The sequence below is a fragment of the Barbatula barbatula genome (assembly GCF_947034865.1).
Source record: "Barbatula barbatula genome assembly, chromosome: 7".
Lineage (NCBI taxonomy): Eukaryota > Metazoa > Chordata > Actinopteri > Cypriniformes > Nemacheilidae > Barbatula > Barbatula barbatula.
The window spans coordinates 22392735-22419143 of NC_136770.1; the positions used below are offsets into that span (position 1 = coordinate 22392735).

General features: G+C 37.3%; 3 protein-coding genes across 8 annotated transcripts; 1 reads left to right on the forward strand and 2 right to left on the reverse strand.

Moving 5' to 3' along the window:
• Positions 1-1046: 1046 nt before the first annotated feature.
• ergic3 (ERGIC and golgi 3) lies at positions 1047-8822 on the reverse strand. 6 transcript variants are annotated; one of them, XR_013786886.1, is made up of 15 exons: positions 8578-8762; positions 8198-8268; positions 7916-8003; positions 7352-7471; positions 6893-6986; positions 6446-6611; positions 6306-6363; positions 5287-5301; positions 4917-4948; positions 4730-4826; positions 2826-2890; positions 2580-2716; positions 2382-2437; positions 1308-2247; positions 1056-1228 (listed from the first exon to the last, which is right to left on the reverse strand). XR_013786886.1 is itself a non-coding variant. In XM_079460007.1 (14 exons), exons 1-14 carry the CDS (start codon positions 8663-8665, stop codon positions 2168-2170), a joined length of 1173 nt encoding a protein of 390 aa, XP_079316133.1. In that variant the 5' UTR covers positions 8666-8731; the 3' UTR covers positions 1047-2167. The 6 variants fall into 6 exon arrangements, 4 of the variants coding, with proteins under 4 accessions (XP_079316133.1, XP_079316136.1, XP_079316134.1 ...); XR_013786887.1 differs by having other exon boundaries at positions 2820-2890; positions 8578-8731; XM_079460007.1 differs by having other exon boundaries at positions 1047-2247; positions 2820-2890; positions 8578-8731.
• On the forward strand, positions 3174-5264 carry romo1 (reactive oxygen species modulator 1). Its single transcript, XM_079460011.1, has 3 exons — positions 3174-3295; positions 4045-4175; positions 4294-5264. Exons 2-3 carry the CDS (start codon positions 4045-4047, stop codon positions 4400-4402), a joined length of 240 nt encoding a protein of 79 aa, XP_079316137.1. The 5' UTR covers positions 3174-3295; the 3' UTR covers positions 4403-5264.
• An 812-nt stretch (positions 8823-9634) lies between the features above and the next one.
• Positions 9635-12889, reverse strand: cyc1 (cytochrome c-1). Its single transcript, XM_079460173.1, has 7 exons — positions 12734-12889; positions 11816-12006; positions 11526-11652; positions 11280-11437; positions 10823-10983; positions 10571-10671; positions 9635-10120 (listed from the first exon to the last, which is right to left on the reverse strand). Exons 1-7 carry the CDS (start codon positions 12812-12814, stop codon positions 10016-10018), a joined length of 924 nt encoding a protein of 307 aa, XP_079316299.1. The 5' UTR covers positions 12815-12889; the 3' UTR covers positions 9635-10015.
• Positions 12890-26409: the final 13520 nt, after the last annotated feature.

A 26409-nucleotide genomic window follows, 5' to 3' on the forward strand; every position in this document is an offset into this window, starting at 1 on the left:
AGTTTTGGATTAACTACCGTATGTTATATAGAAGAACCAACGTGAACCTGCCATTGCAATAATGGTATAACAGTGCAAAGCACATAATGAAATATGAATTATTCCATTCTGTGCTGAACTACAGCCTTGTTTCTGATCGTTCAGTGAACCTTTTTTTCAAGATGCTGTGCTTAATTTAAACTATACCACGTAAAGATTTCTCCATCATGTCCATTACAAATCAATACTGCCACTTTGAATAAGGGGTCAAATGATTTTAATGACAATAGATATTTGTCTCGTTTCAGTGGCTGTCAAACTCAAATCCCCAACAGAATCTTTTGTTCAAACTGTCCTTCTGTTCCTCTTTAATCTCTTCTTCCCCTCCCTCTATGTTTCACAATGATACAGGCCTGCATTATCAGACAGTGAATTAGTATTGCACGGTACATCTAATATTAGAGTACACTTAAATTTGCAACGTTTGCAAACTTTGAATCCTTCCTCATGTTGCATAAAATAATCAGATTTTCCCTTTGTTCTGCGAAGGACTCTCTAAATCTATGCAGATACATTTAGACCGGTTAGTATCCAAATTTGGCAAAATGCTTAAATATATATTCAATGCACACTGTAGGTACACATGAACCCGTTGGCTCGTGTTTAAATGTCTGGGTTTGTTCACCCTGACTGGAAGCACAAGTCTGAGAAAAAGCTTTCACATGGAACGAATTAGACAAAAGTCAAATTCAGTCTGCAGTTACCCCCAAACATCCCCCATTTTGACGTACAGCAACACTGCAAAACCCATTTAAGTTTTTTTTAAAGTCCGTTATGACACACATCCCGGAAATTACTCACTGCGGACTGCAAAAAACTGTTTCCCAAACTGTTGTATCCCAAGTAGAAATGAGAGAACTGTAACTTCCTGTCCTGCAGAAGAATACAAGGGGTCCCTCTAGTGGCTAAACATACAGATCATAACAACAATCTGTTCTTTGTTCTGTTAGAAAGGATTTACAGAAAAAGGTCAGCAGATCAGTCACATGAAATAATGATAACATATGCAAAATTTTGCTAAGTCAGAAAGTGACCTTTAATACAGTGCCATATCTGCAAGTACATATTCAGTTTCAGACTCGCTGATGCTGAGGAGAAAGCTTAATAAATACATCAGGGGTTGTAATTTTTCATGGCTTTTAGTTTGAATATGTATATATGTATATATGAATATAGTTTTGAATGCTAACTGTATATCCAATACATGCCAATCATACATTGGCATGTATTGGATATACAGTTAGCATTCAAAACTTACAACCGCTTACTTCCACCAAATGTATAGATAATGATTTGACTGTGAGATGAACTAAACGTTATTGTCTATTTTAAAAGGTCGAGGGAACATGTCCCAACTGTTTCTATCGAAACGACACAAACAAAGCTACGCACTTCAAGGCCGTAAAAAGTTCAGTGTTACATTTATTTCATTTTAAAAACGTTTTCGCACGATCAAAATATAAATACATCTGTCCTGCACACAAGAGAAGCCACCAACAACACAAAAAAACATTCACACGAATTACCCAGACGCCCATCTGCATACATGCTCAAACACACGCACATATACACACCCCAGCCCCTGAATTAAGAGTTAAAGGTGCAAATGCCAGGACAACAAAAGACAGCTTTCAGACTGCAGTCTGTGTTTCCGTATGAGTTTGTGTGCTTGAGGACTGAACAGCGATCCGGTTGACTTTTTCCAGTTATAAAAAGGCTTTCTGTTCTGCTCCTTTTATTTCTCTCAAAACTCAATCAAAGCTGCTGGTTAAGTCGGAAAAACACTGGGTCGTGATCAGGTAAGACAATAAATTCAAATGATTCGATTCAAATCAGTGAAACACAACAGAAGGCCAAAATTTCAAAAAGAAGGTTTCGATTTTTAGAGCTGAACTACCGATACATAACTTATTTCTGATATACAAACACGTTTAAATTCCGTAAGATCCGCAGTTGGCCGGCACAGGTCCTTGTGCAGATCCTGTGCTTGTTTGAAGGGAAGGGGCATGTCGATGGATACTGCTCTGTGGCCACATGTGAAAACAGTCTGGGGCTTTTATTGTGGCATCTTCCCTTTAACGCAGAGCTATTTTTCAGAATATGCCGTATCTAATATGTCCTTGTGATGCTAGGATGCTTTTCCCAGTTCAATCTTCTTCTGAATGGCTCTTGCTGAGTGGTATATCAAAGAATCAATCAGCCCAGCAACTAAAAGAATATCAAAAAGGAGGAAGTGAGACATCAGTTTGCATTAAAAACGGACCCCTCGATTGGGTCAAAAAAATATATTTCTAACAAAATAGGTTTCTTTTTTTAATTTAGAAGATGGAATAGAAGGTTACCTGTGAAAACACCACCTATAATGGCACAGACTCCTGTTAAGAAATGGGTGAAAGACCTGAGGAGACAAACATAAAAACTCTATTTAAATATCAAATACGTGCATTTTACGGAGATAAAAAAACAAAGTGAAAAGTAAATAGTTTTTAACATAAATGAGCGATGAAAACGAATCATCAGATAATGTTACTGACGCATACCTCTGCTTCTCCGTAAATTTGACCATCATTGGAGACAGCTCATAAAGCACAAAAACACCAGGTAAACCCTGATCTCCAATCAGTCCGTTGGCAACCTTTTCGTGTCTTGTTACTGAAAACTGGTTTGTTTTAACCACCTAAAAACACAGGACAATAGGCTTAGTTTCGATTTCACAAATGCCTCAACGTATCTCCATAAAAAATGAATCGATTAAAAAGTTAAACTTGTCCTCTACTTACACTTACCTCCCCATCTCCTTTAACGTATATTGTCGGTACAATTTTGACGAAATACTGATACATCATTGAAGCTGTAAAGAACAAAAGGGCACAAGGATCAATCTCTCTCTGAGGTTCCCTCTTGCTCTCTCAACTGAACACCTATAATAGCGGTCACCTCTGCACTAACTGTATATTTACAGCATACTGAATGTATAGATTCAAGTGTTCAATGTTTATAAATAAAAGAAAAAGAGTCATTTTTGTTATACACAGAAAATGTAAATGTAAAAAAAGATGTGACTCGTGCATGCAATGCGCCGCCGTGCTGATAGAGGGCGCTCAACTTTATTCCCTTTATTCTCCGCTTACACTGTTATAGCACTTCCAGTTGAGTAATGGCGTCCTTGTGAAACAGTCCTACAGCAAATTTCAACAGGACCCAAGCCGTAAGAAGACTATAAAATCCAGTTACTAATATAAAAGATTTAAGCGAGGTAAGCAGTCTTTCTTCAAATAAATCTCCTCATTGTTTGACGAGCGCGTATCACACGTGCGTCTCGGGTGTGTTATTCATTCAAGGCGGAACCTTGATGACATCTAACAAGATCAAACGATTCGCGTGCAAAAAAAAGTGTATTACACAAACTGTACGTTTTTTGTTAGATAGTTTTTGGAAAACGAACTAATTCTGATGTGTTCTTACGTAACAACCTTCCCCTGTGTAATACGCATATCTCTGGTTGATCGGCGGTCTGGCTGTGTCCTAAAACATCGTAAAATCACAATCGTGGGCTTTTGTGAAAGCATCTAGTCGTTGTTTGGGGTCATATTTACTCGAAAGCACACTACAAAGGTAGGCAGCACCTTAGGTTTACTCAAATGCTGTCTAGGTAGGCAGCGTTCCAAGTTTGCAAAAAGGTGTCCAGAGTCCCAGTCAAGTGAAGGTTTACAAAACTGTGTTAATGTGCTCTTGATAAAGATATATTTTCTACATTAAATCAGATATCTTTTCTATATAGATACTGTATTTGTTCATGTTTATATAGAATTTTCCTGTGCCAATAAAGCTTCTTTGAATCTACTGTTTGGGTAGATCATGCATTTTATCCCCCAAAATACTGCACACACACAATTATTACAATATGGGATATTAATAAAATAAATGTCTCATTAGATATACTGTCTTGGAAGCATTTGCCCAGTTAGTGCACGCTTGAAACATCGTATATTTTGTTCTCTCCAGATGCCGGTGTCGGTAGGACCGTATGGCCAGGCTCAGCCTAACTGCGTTGACCGAGTGAAGATGGGCTTCATGATGGGTTTCGCAGTGGGCATGGCTGCAGGCGCTATGTTTGGAACCTTCTCCTGTCTCAGGTGTGATGTAAACGATATTTCAATCAGCAGCTTAATGTAATAAACTGCCATTGTATCACCATATGGCTAACGGATACATTTTGCGTTTCCTTTTTTAACTTTTTGTTCTGTGGGGTAGGATCGGCATGAGGGGTCGGGAGTTGATGGGAGGCGTTGGAAAAACTATGATGCAAAGCGGAGGCACTTTTGGAACCTTCATGGCGATCGGGATGGGCATCCGCTGCTGAGTTCACGCCAAAATTCACCTCTTTGGGACTTTAAATAATTTATGGATTTATTGTTTTGATGACACATCTTAAGGACCCAGGTTTCAATAAAAAGAGTGATTTGATAAAATCGAATTTACAGATTTTCTGTAGATCCTGAGCTCATTGTAAGATCTAGGTGTTAGATTACGATCATTTAAATGCAGGTTAAGGTCAACCAGATGGTTTTAAAGTAGAGTTGCCTATACAGTCACTCTAGAGAATTGTGGTCGTTCATCCTGGACACTACACAGCCTGTATTCTGCTGTTAGATTTTTAGTTTAGGCAAAAAAAACAGTATGCACTGACCTTGAGGTGCTGCTACGTTGGTACCATCCAAAGGGTTGACGATTCCAGGGTAGTCTTTGCCGAATGAAAGATGTTTGATGAAGTGTGTCATGTTGATCTACAGTCACACCAAGCAAATTCAATTAGGTCTAATGTGGGTGATGGCAGACAGGCGTTATATCAAGTTCACAGCTTTGAATCCACTTACATTGTCCAGTCCAAAACTCTGCAGATCATGAACTAAAAATAAAGAAATAAATACTTAAGCAATGCTCATAAGAGTTTTTGTAAGCAAGACAAATAAATGTTTTTAAACGCAAAGCAATAGTATTTTTAGTCACAGATTCATCGACTGATGAGAATCTTGAAAAATTAATTGGCATAGAAAGCCACAGCAATGTCAAATCACAAACTATTTGTTAAATGCTAAATTACATTATATATAGAGAAAGAAGAGTTGAAAATATACTTATGTAGTAACAAGGTAAATTCTAACCTGTCAGTACAGTTTAAATGTAAAGAATGTGGGTCTAGTGGCTTTAAATAAAGATGTTTTAAAATATAAAAGGTCGACTTACTTTCCACAGCATGCACTGCAGAAAGAAGAGAAAATAGTCACTTAATTGATTTTGTTATCTGAAAGCAAAGTTAAGACATTTTGACAACCCTGGTGCATAAAATTCATCCCAATACTAGATGCTATTTTTTTTGAGGGGCAGAAAATATATAAATTTGCTTTATAAATCCAGGGTCAGTTTAAGTGCATCAACGTGTTAGATATGCACTGGAAGAATAGCTTGTGCACGTCCAAACATAACTGCTGTTAGTTCTGTACCTTGTTACTGTACCTAAATTACAAGCTTTGGTTGGAAAGGATAGACACCTTTGTCCCAAAAAAAAAAACACAAACTTCCCAAGAATGGTTAATTTCATTAATGAGACTGCATAGATTTAAGCGGTATTAAATGCAATCTTGCATACGAAAAGACAAAGCAGACAATAAGCATTTTTCATCAGTCTAGAAACTCAGAATCTCTGATAACTGATCGATATAAAACAGAACTTCAGTTACAATCACAGATGCTGAGGATCATGGAATGATCGACTGTTTTGATAAAGGCGGCGGAGAAAGCAAACACAATCGCATTCTATATTTTGTAAGAAAATAAGAATGCGGTCACTGCGACACTGAACAGAGCCCAGTGCAATGTTAGGCAGAGCGAAAGACATGCATACAAATCACACTTTCTGGTCTGATGCATACTGGCACATTTAGTCAAAGTAAAAAAAAGGACAATTCTGCTTTATTGTCAATTCTGCTACATGTACAGTACATACATATAGAGGATTGAAATGCATTACTCGCAGACCCATGGTGCATACAAATAACACTACCACAGAATAAAAATATATAAAAAAAGATTCAGATCAATACATTATATATTATATATATATATTATATATATATATATATATGTGTGTGTGTGTGTGTGTGGATTTTAAAGCAATTGTCATCCTTTCCTGAAATATGCTTAACAGTGTGTATACCACAGACCAGAAAGCTTGGACTTGGTTAGATTTGTTAGATGTTGTTTACCATGTACATGAGACTGCTGAAAGCTCTTTCCAGGAGCAAAATGGAAATTTCCAGCCACCTGAAAAAAAATGTATACGTGTTTTTTTGTTCAAAAATCAATTCTGTATCATTGTAAGTTCAGTTAGGTGCTTGAATGTTACCTTATTAACTTCTAGAAATCCATAGACTTGGCATCCCTCGTTTTTCTGGTCCTGCATCTTTTGGCTGAAGCCCTCTCTCTTACATTGCTCAATGCTGTCAGGAGTCTTAAACGCCCAGCCGCGCCGCCGGTACGCCTCTCGAACATCATCACATGTATTGCAACATCTGTAGACAAGTGCATAACTTAAAATCAGTCTTTGAAAATTATTATTCAAAGTTTTTTTTCTTCATTTAGCAGACCTTCATATCTAGCGGAACTATTCAATGCGGCGGCTAGGATGGCCCTTTAGATGTCAGGGGTCAATTAACAGATTTGACTAAGAACCTGTGTAGTACGATGTCTAGAACCTGTTTAAGAGCAGTAGACAGACCTGTTCTACCAGCAGATTTTTTCCACTGTACTACAGCAGCTATGTTTAGGAAGTTATCAAACAGGAAGAACTCACTTTAAATCTTCGGTTTCTGCTCCATAACAGCTCTCACAGCGTTCAGGATCCAGCTTACTGGCATCAAAAACCTCTTCCTCCTTTATACCCAGCTCTGCACAGAAAACAGCATGGACAAAGTCACGTGTTGATGTAATGAGCAATGTAATGTCTTATTTTTATTTTAAAGATAATGTGCAAATCATCAAGAAATATTTTCAATATTCAGAACAAGGAAGTTTGGAACAACAGCATTTGCAGCTTAGTTTCTACACATAAAAATGGGGAAAATGTTCATTATTTTCTCACTGCATATCAAAAGATCAAAGAAAGCCGAGAAGCAATTAATCCTTCTGTACATGCAGCTAGTATAGCAAGTCTTATTTCTACAATTAATGTGCATTCAGCTAGTATAGCATATGTCTTATTTCTACAATTAAATATTACAAGTAACATATATCAGAACAAGATGACACTGACCATGTTTTTCAGCCTCTGTTGTGACTGGCTGGCCCTCATTGTCAAGTCTTTGTTTAAACAGGTTGTGCTCGACATCTAGCTGCTGCTCTCCTGCGACATCCATGGCATCAATACTCAGATCTGATAAAGCAAAACAGAGGTGAACATTTATACAGTTAAAGGAGTGGAGCATCCAGCTTTGTTTTTTTAATTTTTAACCCGAAGGGTGCAATCTTTTTATTGGATGGCAATAAAATGTTGTTTTCACTTTTAATTGGATGACAAAGTGCTGGTTTGATATGGCTGAAGCTGACCTATAATAATGTGTACTGCTTTACACTGTGGTTAACAATCAAACATTAATGTTTATATTATGACACCTAAGCACAGACAGGTGTTTAGGTAAATATCACTTCAAATAAGAATCAATTATACCCCCATTATGCGCAATTTGCATTAAAAATGTATAAATGCAACATATTTCAGAATACAGAGCCACTAAAGGTGTTGTACTGACAAATAAAGAAACAATAAAAAATGCGTTTGGACGGACACCCAAATATACAGAACATAATGTGTACTTACAGGCACATGGCATATGTGGAAATATAACATCGATGTTGATTCTAAGCTTGTCTCCTCTAGACGTGTCTACAAATAGTTCAGGATGAATCTAAACAAACACACAAAACAAGTTAGGTACTAAATAATACTAATCTATGATCAATCTCTTTTAATATACAACAGTGCACAACATCGCTGTTTATTCATGATAAAGAAACTGAATATTATGCACATGTATAGAACAGACAGACATCTCTATATATATGATGACGTTATGTTGTCTATATACAGTCATGCACTTACCTCTTTAGTCAGATAATACTGGAGCTCAGAGAAGAACAGGATCAGCATAATAAGTCCACTGATGATGGTTACTATTGAGTGAGTAAGGGAGGATCGTGTTTATCAGGAAACGGACCCAACTTTCCAATTCATACAATCACGTTAACTTACATACATGGCATTTAAACCACAGCCACTTTAAATGTCATTTCAACGACATGCATCTTTGAAGAGGACCGACTCCTTCGCGTTGTGTCATTTGGTCAACAATGCTTATTTTAATATGTAATTATATGCACATATTTGAGGACTTCACGATAATTAGCCTGTTCAGTTCACGAGCATGCGTGTATGAATGACGCTCGGCGCGTAAAGAAACTCGCAGCGGTTTTCTCACTCACCCGTTGCTCCACCACATGTTTTGATCCTAAAATCCTCTAGAGTCTTGGGATAAGCATCAAATTGTTTCAGCTTATTTAACGCGTCCATTCTCCCTCTCGTGCAGCGGTGAAGCTAGCCGTCACATCGGATTCCAGTGACCCATTTCCGGGACACAAGGGAAGTGATGATTGTCCTTCAGCCAACCAGATTCCACCGCGTAGCGGGCGCGTCGTTTAGTGGCAGACTGGCAGTAAAATAGTGAAATATTTTGAACTGATTTGTTTATGAATTTATACGCATTCATTCACGAATCTAGATCTTTATATTTCATTCTACTTCTGTGCAAATGTCATCTCTACACTTGACAGAAACTGAAACCATTACTCAACGTTTAACACAGCCATGTAATTAAACAAAATAGAAAAAGTAATATATCAAGCATTTAAATAACAAGTATTCTCTTTAATGTTAAAATTATGAGCTTTTATATTAAAAATAGCATTATATGTGTTAGTTTACAAAAAGTTTAATTTGTTATTTCCCTTTTTGCTGTAGGTATTATGTGCAGGTGTATCAAGGTATATTTACAGAGCAGGCTAAATGCATCAACAAGATACGAAAAAAAAAAACATGACACAACCTGGAACCTCTTATGATGGATGATAATAGTGATATTAATGTGGGATGCTGAAAATTGGGATAGATGTCCAGACATACAAAAATTTAACCTCTTCTGAAAGCAGCTTTGAGAAAAGACGAACTTTAAACAATGCATGTCTGTTGTGGCAAAACATGAAATGTTGTAAATGCAGCTTCTTGGTTACGGATTAAAAATAAATGAATCATGAATTTAAAATAGAACGTTTATATTCTGGCATGTACCGGGTCCTTTCAGACACTTAAATCCTATCAAAAAACATACCAGTTAGAAGCATCTTGTATTTAGGAACAATCTATTCTTTTAAAAGTACTCAATTCTGTTTTACTATTGTTTAGTACCTTCTTTTGATTAACGTCGTGTACCACATTTTTACAAAGATCAAACAGAAGGAATAAATTCACAAATGGCAACAGCTGGTAAGGGTTTCATTGGTTATACCAGTTTTATTAAATATTTACACAACAACGTGTAGAGAATCTACTGTAAAGACAGATCTCACAAAGCATGAGATGGTTGCGCATGTATTTTTGACTTTCCTCTAAACACCCTCGCAAACAAACCCAACAATTCATTCAGATGAATTTTTTTTAGCAATAAAACATCACATGTCTATCTGGAGCCCCACTCCCCAAGTCATTTAGGAGAAAGGACACCTAATAGAAAGGATGTCCAGCGGTTATTGACGATAGCAACCTTATCTCGATGCATTGTGCACTCTGTAAAAGATCGGACAAATGTGAATCAGGTTTTAACGTTGTGTCAAGGCCGGCTGCAATGCTGAAGGCAGCCGGGTGGCTTTATTTGGGAGGCCTGTAGGCGATCTTTCTGCTCTTCAACACAGACCACCTGTGCCTTTTCATGTAGTAGACCAGGGGTACAAGTATGGAAGCGCCCATCAACAGCTGCAGAGAAAACCAGATTAATGTTCAATAACCCTCTGACTGTTACTTTGACTTCAAAAAATAAACTCCTGGAGATAAGAATAGACTTTATGCCGAACAACACATGCACAAACCGGAAAACAAGTCTCATTACATCCGGTTGAGGCATTTTATCTGCACTTCATTAAATAAAGAGCCGTTTTACTAAAGATGCCTTTAAATTAGCTACCAAAGATGATCAAAATCGATTCCTATCACATAAAAATCTTATTTTTCTTCTGACAGACATTTGAATATTAAAATAGCATGAAACGCCTAAAATGTAAACAGCTTGCTATGTTAGCAGATTACCGTAAGATCCATAGATATCACTGATAGGTCATTCTTTTTCCAACAAGCAGATGCATCGAGACCTGTTTACTGGTTTAGTCACATGACATTCAACATATACTCTATAGGGTGCGTACAAACCTTCAGGCCCATGCGTTTGCGTTGGTCATGCTCTGGCTCGCCGGCCCACCTCAGGAAAGTGCAGACATCTTTAGCAACCTGGCTCATGCTGGCAGGGGTTCCTATTATAGGAAGAGGATTGGAATATTGTGAGTTTTTGACTAAGAATGTATGATTTGGACAAAAAAAAATCATACTATTATGTTTATGTTACATATGATTTCTTCTGCGTATCAGTCTAATAAAACGTCAAGTAGATAAAACACAACTCACCATCCTCAAACTCCAACACTTCATTGTAGATAGGTGGCGCCATACCAATGGCCTGGCCAGGGAAATAGGGGTTGTAATAAAGACCATCTCTCATAGTCACACCAGCTGGGGGTTCACAGTAACCCGTCAGAAGAGAGAACACATAATCTTCACCTCCATGCCTGAAAGAAAGAGAGTTGCACATCAAGAGACAGTTAGAATAACAATATCGGATTTTACAAGATACACCCCATGAAAGACTGCGAAATTAGTACAAATTAGCACAAAAAAAAATCTGTGTACATGTTTTTTTCAAATACAGTAGAAGATTTCAGTATACAAAGTAAACATAACCTTTATTGTGAAGTGCAGCCTGATAAGTGTGTGAAAATGTATCTTGAATAGCTGACTATAAAAGACAGAAAAAAACTTCCCATTTCCTTTTTCTATCATCAGGTGATTCTTACGAATTGACTACCTAGCATTGATGATATAGCTGAGGTCAGGGGGCAGAGCGCCATTGTTGGCAGCACGGGCAGCCTCAGGGTTGGAGTACGGTTTAGGGAAGTAATCAGAGGGCTTTCCAGGACGGGTGAACATCTCGCCTGAATCATCAGGACCATCTACCACTTCAACCTACAACATGACAACATAATCAACATTAGAGTTACATTAGATAGTAACCTTTGTGTTAATCTAGCTAGAGAAAATCCAAACTGTTTACCTCCTCAGCCAGGACCTTGACCTCGGCTTCTGTGTGCGAAACACCAACCAAATTACGGAAAGCCAAGTACTCCATACTGTGGCAGGCCGAGCACACCTGTTTATATACCTGGTACCCACGACGAATACTGAAAGACAAAGCAATTGAAGAACGTTGGTAACCAAACAACCTTGGCCCCCATTGACTTACCTTGTACCCACTGAACCCACTGAAACACTTCTCAAAATATCTTCTTTCGTGATCCACAGAAGAATATGGGTGAAAAACGAATGAAAGATTTTTGGTTTCACCTGGCATGGTCGAGGGAGGAAAGCATGCCATTATGGCTCCAGGGGTATGAAGGCGGATGCAGTTCCAGATCTGAAGCTTTGACTGACTGTTGGAGCATCAGAGCCAGACCCGCTCCTCCTGTTGTCAACACTCCTATCGTGGTCAGGGCGATCTTACTCCCCTTCGGCAGGCTTGCAAATGACATGTTGGCCTGGAAAACACGACACAAAAATGTAAGGTGCGTATTGAATGGTACTATAGTACTTTGACACACACACAATAGTATAAAACAATCTCTATAATTGTGTACCATGATATTGATAAAACATCACAACAGAATTCTTAGAGTAACATTTGTGTCGTTTCATAGTTTTGATTTAGTGCACCATTTCTTTAAAATAAATGAGGTCATAAAAAGTATAAGTTAAATGACACAATACTTGTTCCAACTCTAGATCTAATATGACTCCATGCATTGCATTGCATTCCATATTAATGACAACAATTGACTTAAGTAATTACAAAACCATATAGCAGTGCGTGTAGAATAAATAAACATTTGCCATCTGCCTTAAATTAAATAAACATGATTAAAATTACATGACAGCTTTAAAGCCCCGTGATGTCACCTTTTAGATTAAAGGACCAATCATATTACTAGACTCAAAAGTGTTTTCTTATCCAATGTACAAGTTATATTTAATTTAATAGGACATATCGACTGTGTTAACAATGTAAGATGTTAACAATGTAAGATATCAACATAAATATCACGACACGACTGCACGTAGCCACTGCAGCTGTGACCTTGCTCTTCACAGTCCGCTCTAAGAAGACGCCGGCACATTTCAATGAATAAAAGCGTACGCCTCCGTCCAACACACGCCTTATAAACAAAACAGAAACAAGAAGCAGATAAATAGTACTTGTATCCATACCTGTGGAGTATGAAATGCTTTGGATGTGTTCAGGAGGGCTCTCCCGGCTCCGGAGAACACAACCACACGGAGCGCAGCCATGTTCTTGACTCTTGCGGATAGAAAGACACTTCCGCCGGAACACACCCTGCCTGGTCAGAACCAAAGTCCCTGTACAAGAAGTAACCGCACTCGGCAGCCATGTTTGTAAAGTCCGCGGGAAGACCTATGTCCTAAAAATCACGCTAAGGCCACATTTAAACAACATGTTTCAGACCAACAATTAATTATTTTATATAATATCTACCAAAGATGTTGTTTTGTTAAGTTGAAAATATTTTCTAAACGCGGTTGCACTTTTCGATATTCACAGGACAAGTCATTGCAGCGTTATGCTGCGTTTAGTCTTTGTCATAAATTACACAAGGTATTACAAAACCCAAATAGTGTTATTAAACGCTAAATATACAATTAAAAATATTTATATTTAGTATTGAAGACGACGCAATAGCGTACGTGTTTTTTTTAACTAAAACAGTGGTGCTGTTTAGATTTAGATGAAATTGTTGGCGTGATACTTCTTTTGTCAGTCCCCTAGAGGCTGGAGGTATGCTCTGCACTTACCCGGGGGGCTAGACGTCACACTGGGGCACACGAATCTAAAAGACTTCACAGGTAAACAAAATAAAATTACAGTGAGATGTTGATTAAAACAGATGATAACAATGTTCGTGGTAACCATTATATATTTGAAGAGTTTGATTCCTAAATCAGAAAACCCCGTTTATAACAGTGTTCAAAAATCCAGTTTTTTATTGTGCATTCCAGTTAATATCAATAAAACTGCAGTTGGTTTGTTTTGATTTAAGCCATAATAACTAAAGAAATACAGCTAACTAACACACTAAAAACATGATAACATAATAAAAACTTGATATTTGAAAAACTCATTTTGGAACCAAACTCTTCATTTGCACACTTTATTTATTTTATAAAAGTTACAATAACTCTAGCAACTATGCATTGAGTAGTAACGGTGATACATATTTTTAAAGGAACTTAAATGTAAAATGACTGTACTCGCATATTTATTACTGTAGGTGGCAGTGTGTAACAACGCCAATGTGCTAATACAACTGCATAAATGAGTCAACACAGCTGTGTGATTTGATTTAAAACGGAATTTAAAATACAACTGTACACTAATGAGTTATGTAAATAATACATTAACTTTAATATTTAATTATGCCCATATATAGCCTACAAAAACGTTATTATGGTTTTTGTTATAATTGCTTCCAATGTTTCCTCATCTGTAAGTCGCTTTGAATAAAAGCGTCTGCTAAATGACTAAATGTAAATATAAATGTTATTATAAAGAATGGCATCCTTGCTCTATCATGGTGTTTTTTGGGATTTCTTTTCTTAGGCTACTGGGTGTGGGTTTTGTGGATCATGTTTATTAATGCTGGTGTAGAAAACCGAGATGGTTTTAAAACCACGTACACCACCAGGAGACCCTCTGCCTCAGCTCTTTGTTTATGGATGAGTGAGAGAAAGATAGGCCGGCTGGGTTCGATCAGTTCTATTTGCAGATCTGAGATGCTGCCAAGGACTTGCTTTTGATAGTAAATGTCAAAAGTTTACGACTGCAAAACATCCACAACTAGGCAATGAATACATTATGGAACACCAAATCCTTCAGAAATCTGTTACCGTCCCAACAAACTTAAAGGTCCCCAGTTGCCTTTGTAACACGGGCCCATATCTCAAGAAGTCAAGCGGCAAAAGAGCCCTAAATTGGCCACCTTGCCTAGATAAGCCTGTGGAAAATTGAGCGTGTCCCACGGGACAGGACTGAGGCTCGATCAGGTACAGCAAACAAGGGCCTTCACTGGCCAGGCATTGGAATTTTTATATAGCTTTATCAGATTATTTGGAAAATAATAGAATTTTGATTCCTACGGACACTTACAATTTAACCACGACTGTAAGCCCTGAGATCACAATCGATTTCAATTGATACAGCCTTGTCGTATTGTAGAATGAAAGTACACGTCAGATTAGGCATTATAGAAACATACAGAAATGAATGCGCCCCATTTTTCAGTGCCAGAGGGAATGCGATGTTATATCTTGATTCGATACATGTGATTTACTTCACGGCCTTATCCTTTTTTCTCCTGGCTGCAATGGAATTAGAAAATATAAAGCCAGCAGTATGCGATTCAGAAGGATCTTTCAGTAAAAAGTAATAACCGGCATACATTCTCTCCCTGCATCTGACCTATAATCCTCTGGGGTAAATCTAAATAGACATGTTACCCTTAAAATCCCCCGAGGCCAGCCTTCAAGTTAACACTATCCACTCTCAAATACTGGGTTAAAATGCTGCCTGCAGTCATAGCAAACGATAAAACCTGTCCCCATCAGCTCCCCATGGGCAAAAGTTTAGAAAACGTCTCTAAGAAAGGTAGCGTTTCTTTGAAGCGGTGCGATTTGAACTCCTCTTCAATAATAAAATAGTTTTTGGGGGGTTGCTTAAAATAAACCCTTCCCGAAGGAAACATTTATTGCTCAGAGATTATTCTTTCAAAGCTCAGGTCTCATTTATATATATTTTTCTAATGTTTTTCTCTAATTCCCTTGGAGAATGAGACTCTAACTAGACAATTTTTACGAGCAGTTAGATTGTAGAGGTACAATTCATTTTTATTGCATAGCTCAGTTAATTTTATATTAGAAGAACTGATTGAAAAATAAATTCAAGATAATTCGCTTTATTCTTTAATCGCTTTATTCTACATAATATTCATGATATTTAATTTGTGAAAATTCACATTCCTTGATTTATTCACATTACTCAAACGAATATGTAAGATTGGTTGATATCTTTACTTTTCGGTTTTCATAAGCCAGTATTTCACACATGTTTCATTATGACACATCAATAGAGCCCCATTTATCCAGAATGGAAATTATATATATTACATGTTGAAATGTCGAGCTTGGAGACACTGTTGGGGAGGGGTTATTAACCCAGTTGCTATAGCAACCCTCTCATCTTGGGGGCAGATTTGATGACAGAATGACATGTTCCAAACAGACAGGTTTCACTTTTGTAAATATACTTTATTTTATGTTCACCTCGGAGGCATTAAAGAAAGAAGAAATGAATTAGTTTTCACTGACAATGCACGCATAGATTTAATTCACAGATGAGGATAGGGTAAGACATTTTATTGCAGAATATATTATTCATCAGAAATCTTTTCCAGATTAGTCACATACTTGAGATGTGATTCAGGCAGAAGCGTGAAAATGTTCCTCAAAGCTACATCACAGCTCTTCACGACAACCACGTGATTTCAGGCATCGTTCATCTGTAAACATTGCAGTAGAGTTACATATCAAAGTTAAATAATTAAGGGTTTTAAAGAATGCTTAGCAAATATATTCATGAAGGGGAAATATTTCATAGATTTGATGGAGTTCTCAGCTGTTTCTTTTATAGAACGACTTACTCTCCGATTTTTCTACATTTGCCTTTTCTCCTAAAGATAATTGCATGATACAAATGTTAAAATACATATGGAGGTACAAAATTAATGCACTGTAGATTGTCAAGGTAAAATAATCTGGATTGTGGTCAATTTGATGAGAAATGTTTATGTTCATATTGAGATCTTAAATAATGACATTTGATTGCAGACTTGACAAATCAGAGCTCAGTTTGTGACACTTTTGAGATCTCTTCTGAAAATTTAAAAAGAAATAATTGAGATCTCATGTTTTCATGTCAATAAATGTCCATTAAGAAATGAGTCTTATGCAAACTTCATACTGAAATATGGGATATTTAGAATGGCTCCCATATTAATGTCTAACCTGGGTAGGCCACTCCAAAATCTATCAGCACAGTGTCGCCCAAAGGTAAATCCGCAATGATACAACTTTTTCAGACGTGAATGCAGCCACAATAGGGGCATTTGTATACCAATGTGAAAGCTTATTATTGGTGTGAATACGAGCCGTTGGCGGCGTGTGATTGAGTGGCCCTGGGAGTCTTCTGACTTGTCGTAACAAACGTTGGCACGTAATCCATGAGAGTTCTCCAACACATTCTCATTTCTCCCCTGCTCTCTGATTATTGCGGCGGAGGAACTGAAGTGATGCACGAACGCTTGCTTCCATTAAGCGGTCTCCTGTCGCTGTCTGTTGCCGTGACTCTGTGCCTCAGCCGCGCACCTGTCTCCTGGTGTCAGCCGGTGAGCCGCTCCTCGCTGTCCTTCGCGTGGACAGCAGGAAGCCACGCCCGCTAATGTCAACAATGATTAACGAGAAGCGGTCCAGTGATGCCCGTCCTCCCCAGGCTGAGATGCTGGCGAGTTATTTAGCAACACCTTAGGCAGATACATTGAGTAGGAATGAAGGGCCCATGCCACTCCATGCATGGATGGTGCTATAAGCATTCTACATAACCCCAGATGAATATTTCTGTTTATTGCTAGCTGAAAAATGACACAAGCACACGATATAATACCCTGAAGCACATATATTACTAGATTTGTTCTTTTTGTAGGCAATTTCTTTCTTCTTTTTTGTTTGATTTTAGGACAAGGACAGAAGGAGTGGCCTGAGAGTTCCCCAGGTTTTTGGGGAGCTTTGAGGGAGGAGCAGGTGTATTTAGTGTTCTCATGTGTTGACCTTTTACCTTAATTATTTAGTCATTATTGTTTCACAAGCATTAAAATACATGAACAATGTTAATACACATTTGTTCTTCAAAATCATTCAAAATACAAAGAACACAGAATTTTATCAAAATTGATTCTGTGGCACGCAAGCTGAAAAAACCTAGTGAAACCCAAACCATCAAAGAGATTCTAATGGTCCGTTAAAATACCATTATGAACAATTAGCTTTGTCCATTAAAACTATTTTAAAAATCATTTAGTTTTGGGCATTATTCCAATTAGATTAAAGGAATAGTTCACCTTCAAATTGAAAATTCTGTCATCATTTACGCACCCTTTTGTCTATTTAAACAAGTGTGACGCTCTTTCTTTTGCAAAACACAAAAGCAATGAAAGTCAATGGGGATCAATGGATTTCTGTTACCATCGTTTCTTTCTTCTTTTGTGTTCTGCAGAAGTCGTACAGGTTTGAAATTACAAGATGGTGTAGTATAAATAATGAAAGATTTTAATTCTATAGGTGAACTGTTCCTTTAATCAGCCAGACAACGGCCCAGCAACAGAATCCATCACATACCAGTAGACAAAATGATAGTTTCCATTCAAACCAATACAAGTACCATATAATCATAAAATCTATGCAATGTTCTATTGTGTTTTGTCCAGGGTTCTATTGTTTTAGTTTGAGACCAGTTGGTGTTGTTACGCTGTGACATATATTGTACATTAGGCCATATTGTGTGCATTTTAAATGATTAATACACTGGAACAGGTTTTATTGCGTATCTGAGGACAACTCTACTGCTGCATACATATGCACGGATCCAATCTGGGAGCTACACAGACATGCTTTTCTATCCACTAGTACCTTTTTCTATCCTCTTTTCAACTGTTCCTACACACAGAAAAAACATTTGATGTCTTATACAGTGAAACTGGGGCACATGTGTTATGCAATTTTGTTACACAAGTACACATATCTGAAGATTCACCGTGTGACTACAAACCCAGTGACAAATTTTATTGCTTAAGAGTTTGGTTGTTTGCTGCGCAGGAGATACAATTATTTTGAAAATCATGTCTTGGTAGTTTCTTCTGAGGAGCATAAAATGGCAACAATGAGAAATCTTTGACATACAGAGAAAATGTAAAGTAATAAAATGACTGTTAGATTGCAAGCGTTGGTATCTTGATAAACAAATCTACTAAATATTAGAATTAGGGCAGTCAACAGGAATGAACTATATTTACACATACATTACATTCCCTATATCTCTATGCTTTCTAGTATCACCTTGCTGTAAATGAGAAATAATCGAGATTTCAAATAAATCTTATTTGTAATTTCTTTCACCCCTTTTACAAATTATTATTTGGTTTTGATGTGCACACACCCAGTGTTGCGTCTAGACAGATTCAGTTTTACCACTATTTCATGTGACGATGATTCTGACGTACTGCTTTTGTTTTCAGGCCATATCTAGGGAGATGTAGCAGTGTCTTCACGTTAGATTGATTTGATTCCAGGGACTCATTCCAGGGCCTAAAGTATCCAAGCCAGATCCCCACTGTAATTCATCATGACCCCAGACTCAAGTGACCCGGGACATTGTAAAGAATTCTGATACACTTGAGCCAGTTCCAGATAGCTAACATCCATCCGTGCAACATCTGTCTAGAAAAATCAGGATAATTTGGGGTTGAACACAATTCATGGAGTCTGCTGGGTAAGTTTATGTACGTCACTACATAGATATTGAGTATGTACACAGATCTGAACACATGCCATAAGACACATCAGTTTAGTCTAAACACCACTGCAAGACATAAAACAAGACAAAGCAGCCAATGCCCTTGTAGCGACCCTTTCATTATTATAATTTATTATTACGCAGCTGTCTGGGATGCTGAGATTCTGATGGGTCAATCACGGCCTTCCGCTGTCAAATCTTTCTGCGTAATGACGTCTAAACTATCCACCATAATTGACCATTGTCCTAGCAAACCCATTTCCAAAGCAGTTTGAGTTTAATGTCTCTCATATCACTTCGTGGTCTCTTCCCTTTCACATAATAAAATAATTCCAATTTAAATCTATATTTTATTGATTGATTTGGTAATTGGCCATTCAAAAAGCATGATCCTACGGTCAGGTGATCATTATTGCAACATAAACAAGGAACCTCCACTTTTAAGACAATGGTTAACCGACCCAGATCGATGTTTAGAGAAGGAAATGCTGAACTTTAGAGAAATTATAAAAAAGCCACATTCTTTTCATTATAATAGAGAAATATGCGTAAAGAAGACAAACATGGCGAACAAGAAAGAGATAATGACTTGGACATCTCTCATCAATGGTGTTGAATCCTCAGCGATAATCTTCCTTTCAAGTTTCAAATATAACACATTTTATTTAAAGATTAAACGGACTAATGTCTCATTGATTTCTTTCTGCTGGAAGCAAAAAAGCTAGGCTGTTAATTATTTATGAGGAAGAGACAGAAAAGAGCTCCTCGCACCCTGCAAGAGAAAAGATCTCTTTTTGAACATTTCTGTAAAGAGAAACTGACTATCACGGCTTCTATGCCCAGCGCGCATCATTGAGGGCATTTTAACATTTCCCTGTCAGTTCATGGCCAGCTGCAAAGGGGTGAATGAATAAGAATGAAGATGTATTTGCACATTCACTCATTGTCCCAGTGGATCGCAATACCTATTGCCTCTTCCCTCAAACTTACCGCCTGCGAAATGAGTCTGTCCTTTATTCATAGCATGTCAGGGTCATGTAAGGCAGAGTATCTGTGTGGTAGCTTATGTATCTTACATGAATCACACAGGGGCACAATCCAATTACATCTGTTTAACTCACAGATATGCATTCATATCTGCTGGCACAGCCCAGCACAGTCTATTATATTTAGTTTTAATTTGATTATTGAGAATATAAAATCAATGCAATCTGTGAAGCTTCGGCAGCAGATACATGCCTGACATAGTCATTCAATATTAAAAATTAAAGACCGAAACACCAAAACTAATCATGCAAATAGAAATGAAAGCATGTTTAGTCCTGGTTTGGTGCATACAAAAGGGTGCATTCATTTTGCTGTAATACCCAAAGTGATCTGAAAACAGGCCGAAAGAGGGTTTGTGATGATCTTGCAAGAATACTGTGCCAAAACTGTTTGAAGATAATAACTTCAATTTTCAAGGCTTTCAAATCTAACAATGTCAATATTGTGGAGGTGAGCTGGGGGGCCCTAATGTGGTTTGCCGTTCTAAGTGCATCATGCGATTATTTTAAAAAGCGACAGAGATATTTTTCAAAGTCAAGACCTGATAAAATGTGTGGCTTTCAAAGTTGTGCGGCTTCAGTGTGGCATCTTATGTCTGCTACTGGTATCATCAAGGCAATCTGTGTGCTCCTTAACATTGATAAAACAAACTGAAGTGCAAATATATGCATATGTAAGATATTAGCCTTATTAGCCATTTACTTGGGCTTTAATACAACATTTGCCAAATGAGTGTTGCTTATACTCTAGCCTATCCTTACAAAACAAAATATATGGAAAATATATGCAAAATCCAATGCAATATACTATATAATACATTTCCGAATAGGCCTATTGGAACAAAGTGCGTATTTTTTCAATAAATGAAAAGCTACAAATCTTATTCAATATATTGTATGTATTACATATTATTCTTCAATTTAATTTCAATTATATATAACATCATTTAATGTATTGACAGTTAATATATAGGAAAATGTTAAATACCAGAGAACAGCTGGGAACATACGGGTTACATGACAATGAAACATGGCGGATGTTGTGTGTCCGGAATACAAACACACTGCACCAACACATAGCCAACAACTACATGTATATACTATGTTTGTTGATACAGGCGAATTCATTTGTTCTTTTCTGCATGTTTTATAACGCTTTTATTTCTAAACGGCTTAGCGTAGCCGTGAGCCAGACAAGCAATGCTACAGCACTTCTTATAAAAAGATTCTTAGATCTGTTCATGAATGCTAGAAAACGTATTTTGCTCTATTGCGTCGTTTATGACCTGTTCTTATCGTTACACAATAACGTTACATCGTTGTTACTTTCTGGGAACCAGCATAACAGGTGTATTGTATATCGTGCTTATTTCTTTGAGAAAGACCTACCCTGAAAAATGTTGTGCGGCTAAATTGTTGTTAAATTGATCAGTTTCATGTATTATGACGTTTAACTCATGTTTTGTGTACCTCAGCTTGAAATGATCCATTAGTTGTTGCGTTTCATGAACCCAGTGTTAAGGTCTGTGTGTTGAGTTTATGAAGGACTCTTGTCTTATCTGTCATTTCTACATGCTGTACCTTGTTTTAGAGGACTAGAACTTGCTCTCTGTTTACATTTCTCGTGGAGAATGTAAGATAGCAAATAGCAGTGAAGAAATTCAGATTTTCAAGTGAAATATTTCTTAGGTGTATTTGAAATAGTATATTGATTTATACAGTTGAACAATGATGGACTTCTTCAATTCAACAGTTTAGGGTTCGTGAATTAATCTAGAATAAAAGTAGATCAAGTATTAAATTACAAACAAAAAGCTCATATTAACTGTTTCTTGCACTTGGCTAAAAAAATGACAACCATTTTTTCAGCATCCTTCTCTCGATGTGTTAATTAAACCATATTATGTTATTTGCAGAGTGAAAAGAACTGGAGACGTGCAAACACAATACTATCCAGATTGAAAAACAAATGAGTTAGAGTTGTGTTCATGATCCTTTTCATCCATAAAAAGCTAGTTTCATGGAGAGTTATTGGGCCTGCAGTCACAAATGGATAGTCTTTGAAGTGCAAAGGATGCGGCAACATCAGACATTTATTTATTTATTCAGCGTATTTTGCTGCAGATTGCTGCGTATTTTCAGTAGCTCTTCTGGCTTATTGTATCATTATTAGAGCAAAGAACATTCAGATTAGAGTAGGAAGCTCTCGAAATTGTCATTGTTGTCTAAGGAAATTGAACTTCTATGCAACATCAATGCCTTTGTATCAAATAGCCTAATCATATTACCGCTGTATAGAGCTGCCAAAAAGCTATGTGACACATCTTATTTTCTTTACCTCACCAGAGGTCGACAGATTATAGTGGCTTCTTGCCTGGAAAAATCAACGCAATGCAAATTAAATGGAAACACTTGAGAACATTGTCAACACGCACAAAGTGTTCGTATAAAATTAATGCGGATAGTAAAGTTTAGATCATTTAATATTGAATGAGTTCAATGCTGCTTAGTTCGGTTTTGTGTTGGTAAAGCTGTTGAACAAACCTAGCCATGTAAATGTAACCTGCAACTGCTGGTGTCCCGTTCTAGTGGTCTTTTAGCAGGACTGGACCGGGATTTTTGGACAGTTTGGTACTTTGGCAAATCTGGGCACATGATTTTAGATTCTTTGTATACAGGACTTGCCAAGTTCTTCTTTTCAAAAGATGAAATTTGGGAAATCACTGTTCAATTCGGTGTTCAATATCATGCCATGCAACTGCAACAATGGCAAGACAAAATGCCTTGGGAATGTACACAAAACAAGCTGGTTACATTCCAAGCTGGATGACAAAACAACTATCTCTCCATAGGCTAATGAACATTGAAAATTGCATACACACATTCCTTTTGTAAATGTAAACTTTTCCGTGCAGTTTGTGCGTTGAGGGCTGCACAAGATGGCGAATTCCATGTTAGGGCACCTGCGGTTTATGTAGATGGAAATATCTCATTCTAAGGTAATAAAATATAACGCTGAACTTCACTGAAGACATAGTTACGTATATTATTTTTTGCATTTCTGTCAAAAGATCTTCCAAAGAATTACACACAGCACCTTTAAGGATGATTTCTACTCAAACTTACATACATAAGGGAATATGTCACTGATGTCTAAAAACAACTTATATCTCTAAAAATGGAGATCAAGCTGAATTTTTTATTAAATTTAACAGATGGTTTGCAATTTGCGCTTTTTTTCTATTCACAATGGCAGGCCAGGATAAAATAGGAGTACCAATTCTGCCTTAGTGATGCATATGACGGGTCATGCTGCCTCAATAAGAACACCCCGTTCTGCAATGTCTGACTGACCCGAACTGCCACATCAGATCTTCTGACTTAGCTTCGACCCTCAGACGATGTCTGTCCGATCTTTTGGCCCGTCCACGTTTTGTGCATTTGTTTGACAAACACTTGAGGGGAGACGATAAAAAGAAACATTGGTTTGACTGTCTCATGGACTGATCTTTTCTGATTCGCTTTGCTCGCTCAGCCTCGACTGCGAGATGTGGCTGCGCTCTGTATCAGAAGGGAGAAGGAGCACCATCTTAAACCAAGATAAAACGGAATTGAAGATGTAGTCTACATTTTGCACTGTCAGTGATTTTGGATAATCCATCGTTTCTCTGTTCCGCTGTCATCTTGCGGCGCCAACCACTTTGAAGCCACTCGTTTCCATTGTCAGAAATGTAACGAAAAGTAAACAGAAAATACGAGATGTACAGAACGCTTGCTGCTTCAGAAAGAGCCTGATGCGAAGTGAAGGCTAATAAAAAGTGCAAAACTTAATTAACTTCTATTATTATTAATTTTTAATGGGCCTGTCCATTTGAAATGTTACTATTCTGGCACTGTGAAGCAGAAGTCTTTCATCTCTTTCCTTTACAATCAATAATTTTGCTTTGAAGAGTCGGGCCATATCTTACAGCTCAGACAAATGTGTCTCATTAGCAGCAGGTTTCTGAAAGTAAAAACAGTAAGGGCCGAAGTAATTAAAACGCTTGGGGGAAATCAATAGAGATTAATGTTAGTTTAATAGTTGCTGGAGTCCTTTGCTGATTTTTAAAATCTCACAGTGCTCAATAAAGCAATTCATCTTTTTTGTTCGTCTTTCCAGATATAACTATAGTTCCTGACGCTTAACATGTACTTTACATACTGGCTTTATATATATTTTAGGGCTGTCAAATGATAAATCGCATCCAGAATAAAAATTTTAAGAAAAATATTTGTCTGAGCGCTGCGCATAATAATTTTGTATTATTTGGGGTGTAACAATACATCGAGATGGATCAATTTGCAACATGTAACATTTTTTGGTCAAAAATGACTGAAGAGTCAAAGAGGATTTTAAAGAAACAGTCTTCCTTCTTTCTTTCTTTCTTTCTTTCTTTCTTTCTTTCTTTCTTTCTTTCTTTCTTTCTTTCTTTCTTTCTTTCTTTTTTATTTATGGTTGTACTCAAACTTTGATGCTCAGTTAGAATCGGACACTTTAGCTTGTCTGTCACAGACAGGGTCACAAATAAATTTGTTTATCGGTACCTTTTGTTGCAAAAAAGTGTATGTTTTCAGCTTTTAAATGATAACAGTAGCATAGTTGGTCTCAAATCTTTGATATTATGAGGTCTTTAATTCTAGACTGTATTATTGCAGACCTCCCTAAACTTTGTACACATTTTATTTTTCCCAAGTATCAGCAGTTCCGTACCTCATATCTAAATAACATTTAGTAGGGATATAAAATGTTCTGTATAGCCTTAAAATGCTTATTTATGATGCCACGCGGTGTTCGCGATTATGTCAGGCTGTAGTTTAGCTATGGAAACCACAATAAAGAAATGAATGAAGGGCGCACAGACAGTCCCAGATCCGTAGACTTTTTGCATGAATTGCTGGTTTTACACATGGGGCAGTTTTTCACTAGCCTGCATTCTTTTCGGAAGATCATTATTTAATTCCTGGGCTTTTACTAATCCTTTTTTTTTTCTCAGGAGCTCACCATCTCGCCCAGGGGACTCTTACTCTTCTCTTCAACTCAGTAATGATGTTTTGAGTGATGAGGGAAAGCACAGGATATACACGCTAATTATTCAAAAATAAATGCTGACATAAGCACTCGGAGAGGTTGCTGTTTGGACAGCATGAGGCCGTAAGCAAAACGTTACAGATTGCTCTTAGAAGAAACTGCATCACAGAGAAAAAAACTATGTGAGAATTTTTTGTGATGCTTTTAACTCTCTTGCGATGACCAATGGTTTGTTTTTTTGCATTTGGCAGAATCAGATGCTGTTATCTGGATCGACTTCAAATGCATTTATACATGTTTTTTGTTTTTAAATTAAACCAGGGAATTGAGCCTACAAGACCTTTGTATTTGGTAAATCTTTAGATTATTTGTGTCCCATTTGCGTGTACAAATATAAACCCGTCGCAATGTTTGGACAGTAGTTTGCTGCAACTTACTGCCGCTTATTGAAAAATATTTGTGTAGGAGCGGTCATAAACAAACGGTATGCAGTTCAAGCCTCAAATTGTGAAAAACTAAAGGTAAACTACTCTGGCACGTCTACTTTTAAAACTAGTGATCATATTAAAATATACATAAGCAATCCTCGCTGTATGGTTTAAAAATGATTTTGTGTCCACGCCATTTAGAAGTATCCATTCATTTTAGATACCCGATTCTCTATATCAGAGCAGAAATCCCCAAAACAAAAAGAGAAGAAAGCTCCTGGCTTACTCTGCAAGTCAAAACAGTTAGTTAATGAGCTGCAGTCTGATCGACTTCATGCTGAGAGCTTGGGAGAACTATCACAATGTCCTCGGCCTTCACATTTACCGATCTCTTTTTGGCTAAGCATGCTTTTTGTCCGTCTAGAAAAAAGCCCAGCAGTTTGCTGCCAAGTCCTAAAACAGGTGATCTCCTGTTCCTTAAAACTCTTAAAATGCTGGTTTATTTTAAACCCAGTGTTGGGTTAAAAAGGAGCGAACCCAACCGTTGGGTTAAATTGACCCAGAAAATGTTTATGTTTGAACAACCCAGCATTTTTGCATGGACAAACTTACAACCCAATTGTTGGGTTCATCTTATTCAAATGTAAGGACCATAAACTAGACTTTGCAGCTCTCTTAAATTTCAAACGATTTTTTATCGATATCAT

Bases quoted from the DNA above. Each gene is read 5' to 3' on its own strand.
- ergic3 (XM_079460007.1), bottom strand. From the start codon at position 8,665: ATGGACGCGTTAAATAAGCTGAAACAATTTGATGCTTATCCCAAGACT. The intron at 6,612-6,892 runs GTGAGTTCTTCC...ACTTGTCTACAG, and splicing joins GCAGAAACCGAAGATTTAAA to ATGTTGCAATACATGTGATG. The intron at 2,717-2,819 runs GTAAGTAGAGGA...CTGTGTTTTTAG, and splicing joins AAGGAGATGGGGAGGTAAGT to GTGGTTAAAACAAACCAGTT.
- romo1 (XM_079460011.1), top strand. From the start codon at position 4,045: ATGCCGGTGTCGGTAGGACCGTATGGCCAGGCTCAGCCTAACTGCGTT. The intron at 4,176-4,293 runs GTGTGATGTAAA...TCTGTGGGGTAG, and splicing joins GGAACCTTCTCCTGTCTCAG to GATCGGCATGAGGGGTCGGG.
- cyc1 (XM_079460173.1), bottom strand. From the start codon at position 12,814: ATGGCTGCGCTCCGTGTGGTTGTGTTCTCCGGAGCCGGGAGAGCCCTC. The intron at 11,653-11,815 runs GTGAAACCAAAA...TTTGTCTTTCAG, and splicing joins TCCTCCCTCGACCATGCCAG to TATTCGTCGTGGGTACCAGG. The intron at 10,672-10,822 runs GTGAGTTGTGTT...TTCCTATAATAG, and splicing joins AGTGTTGGAGTTTGAGGATG to GAACCCCTGCCAGCATGAGC.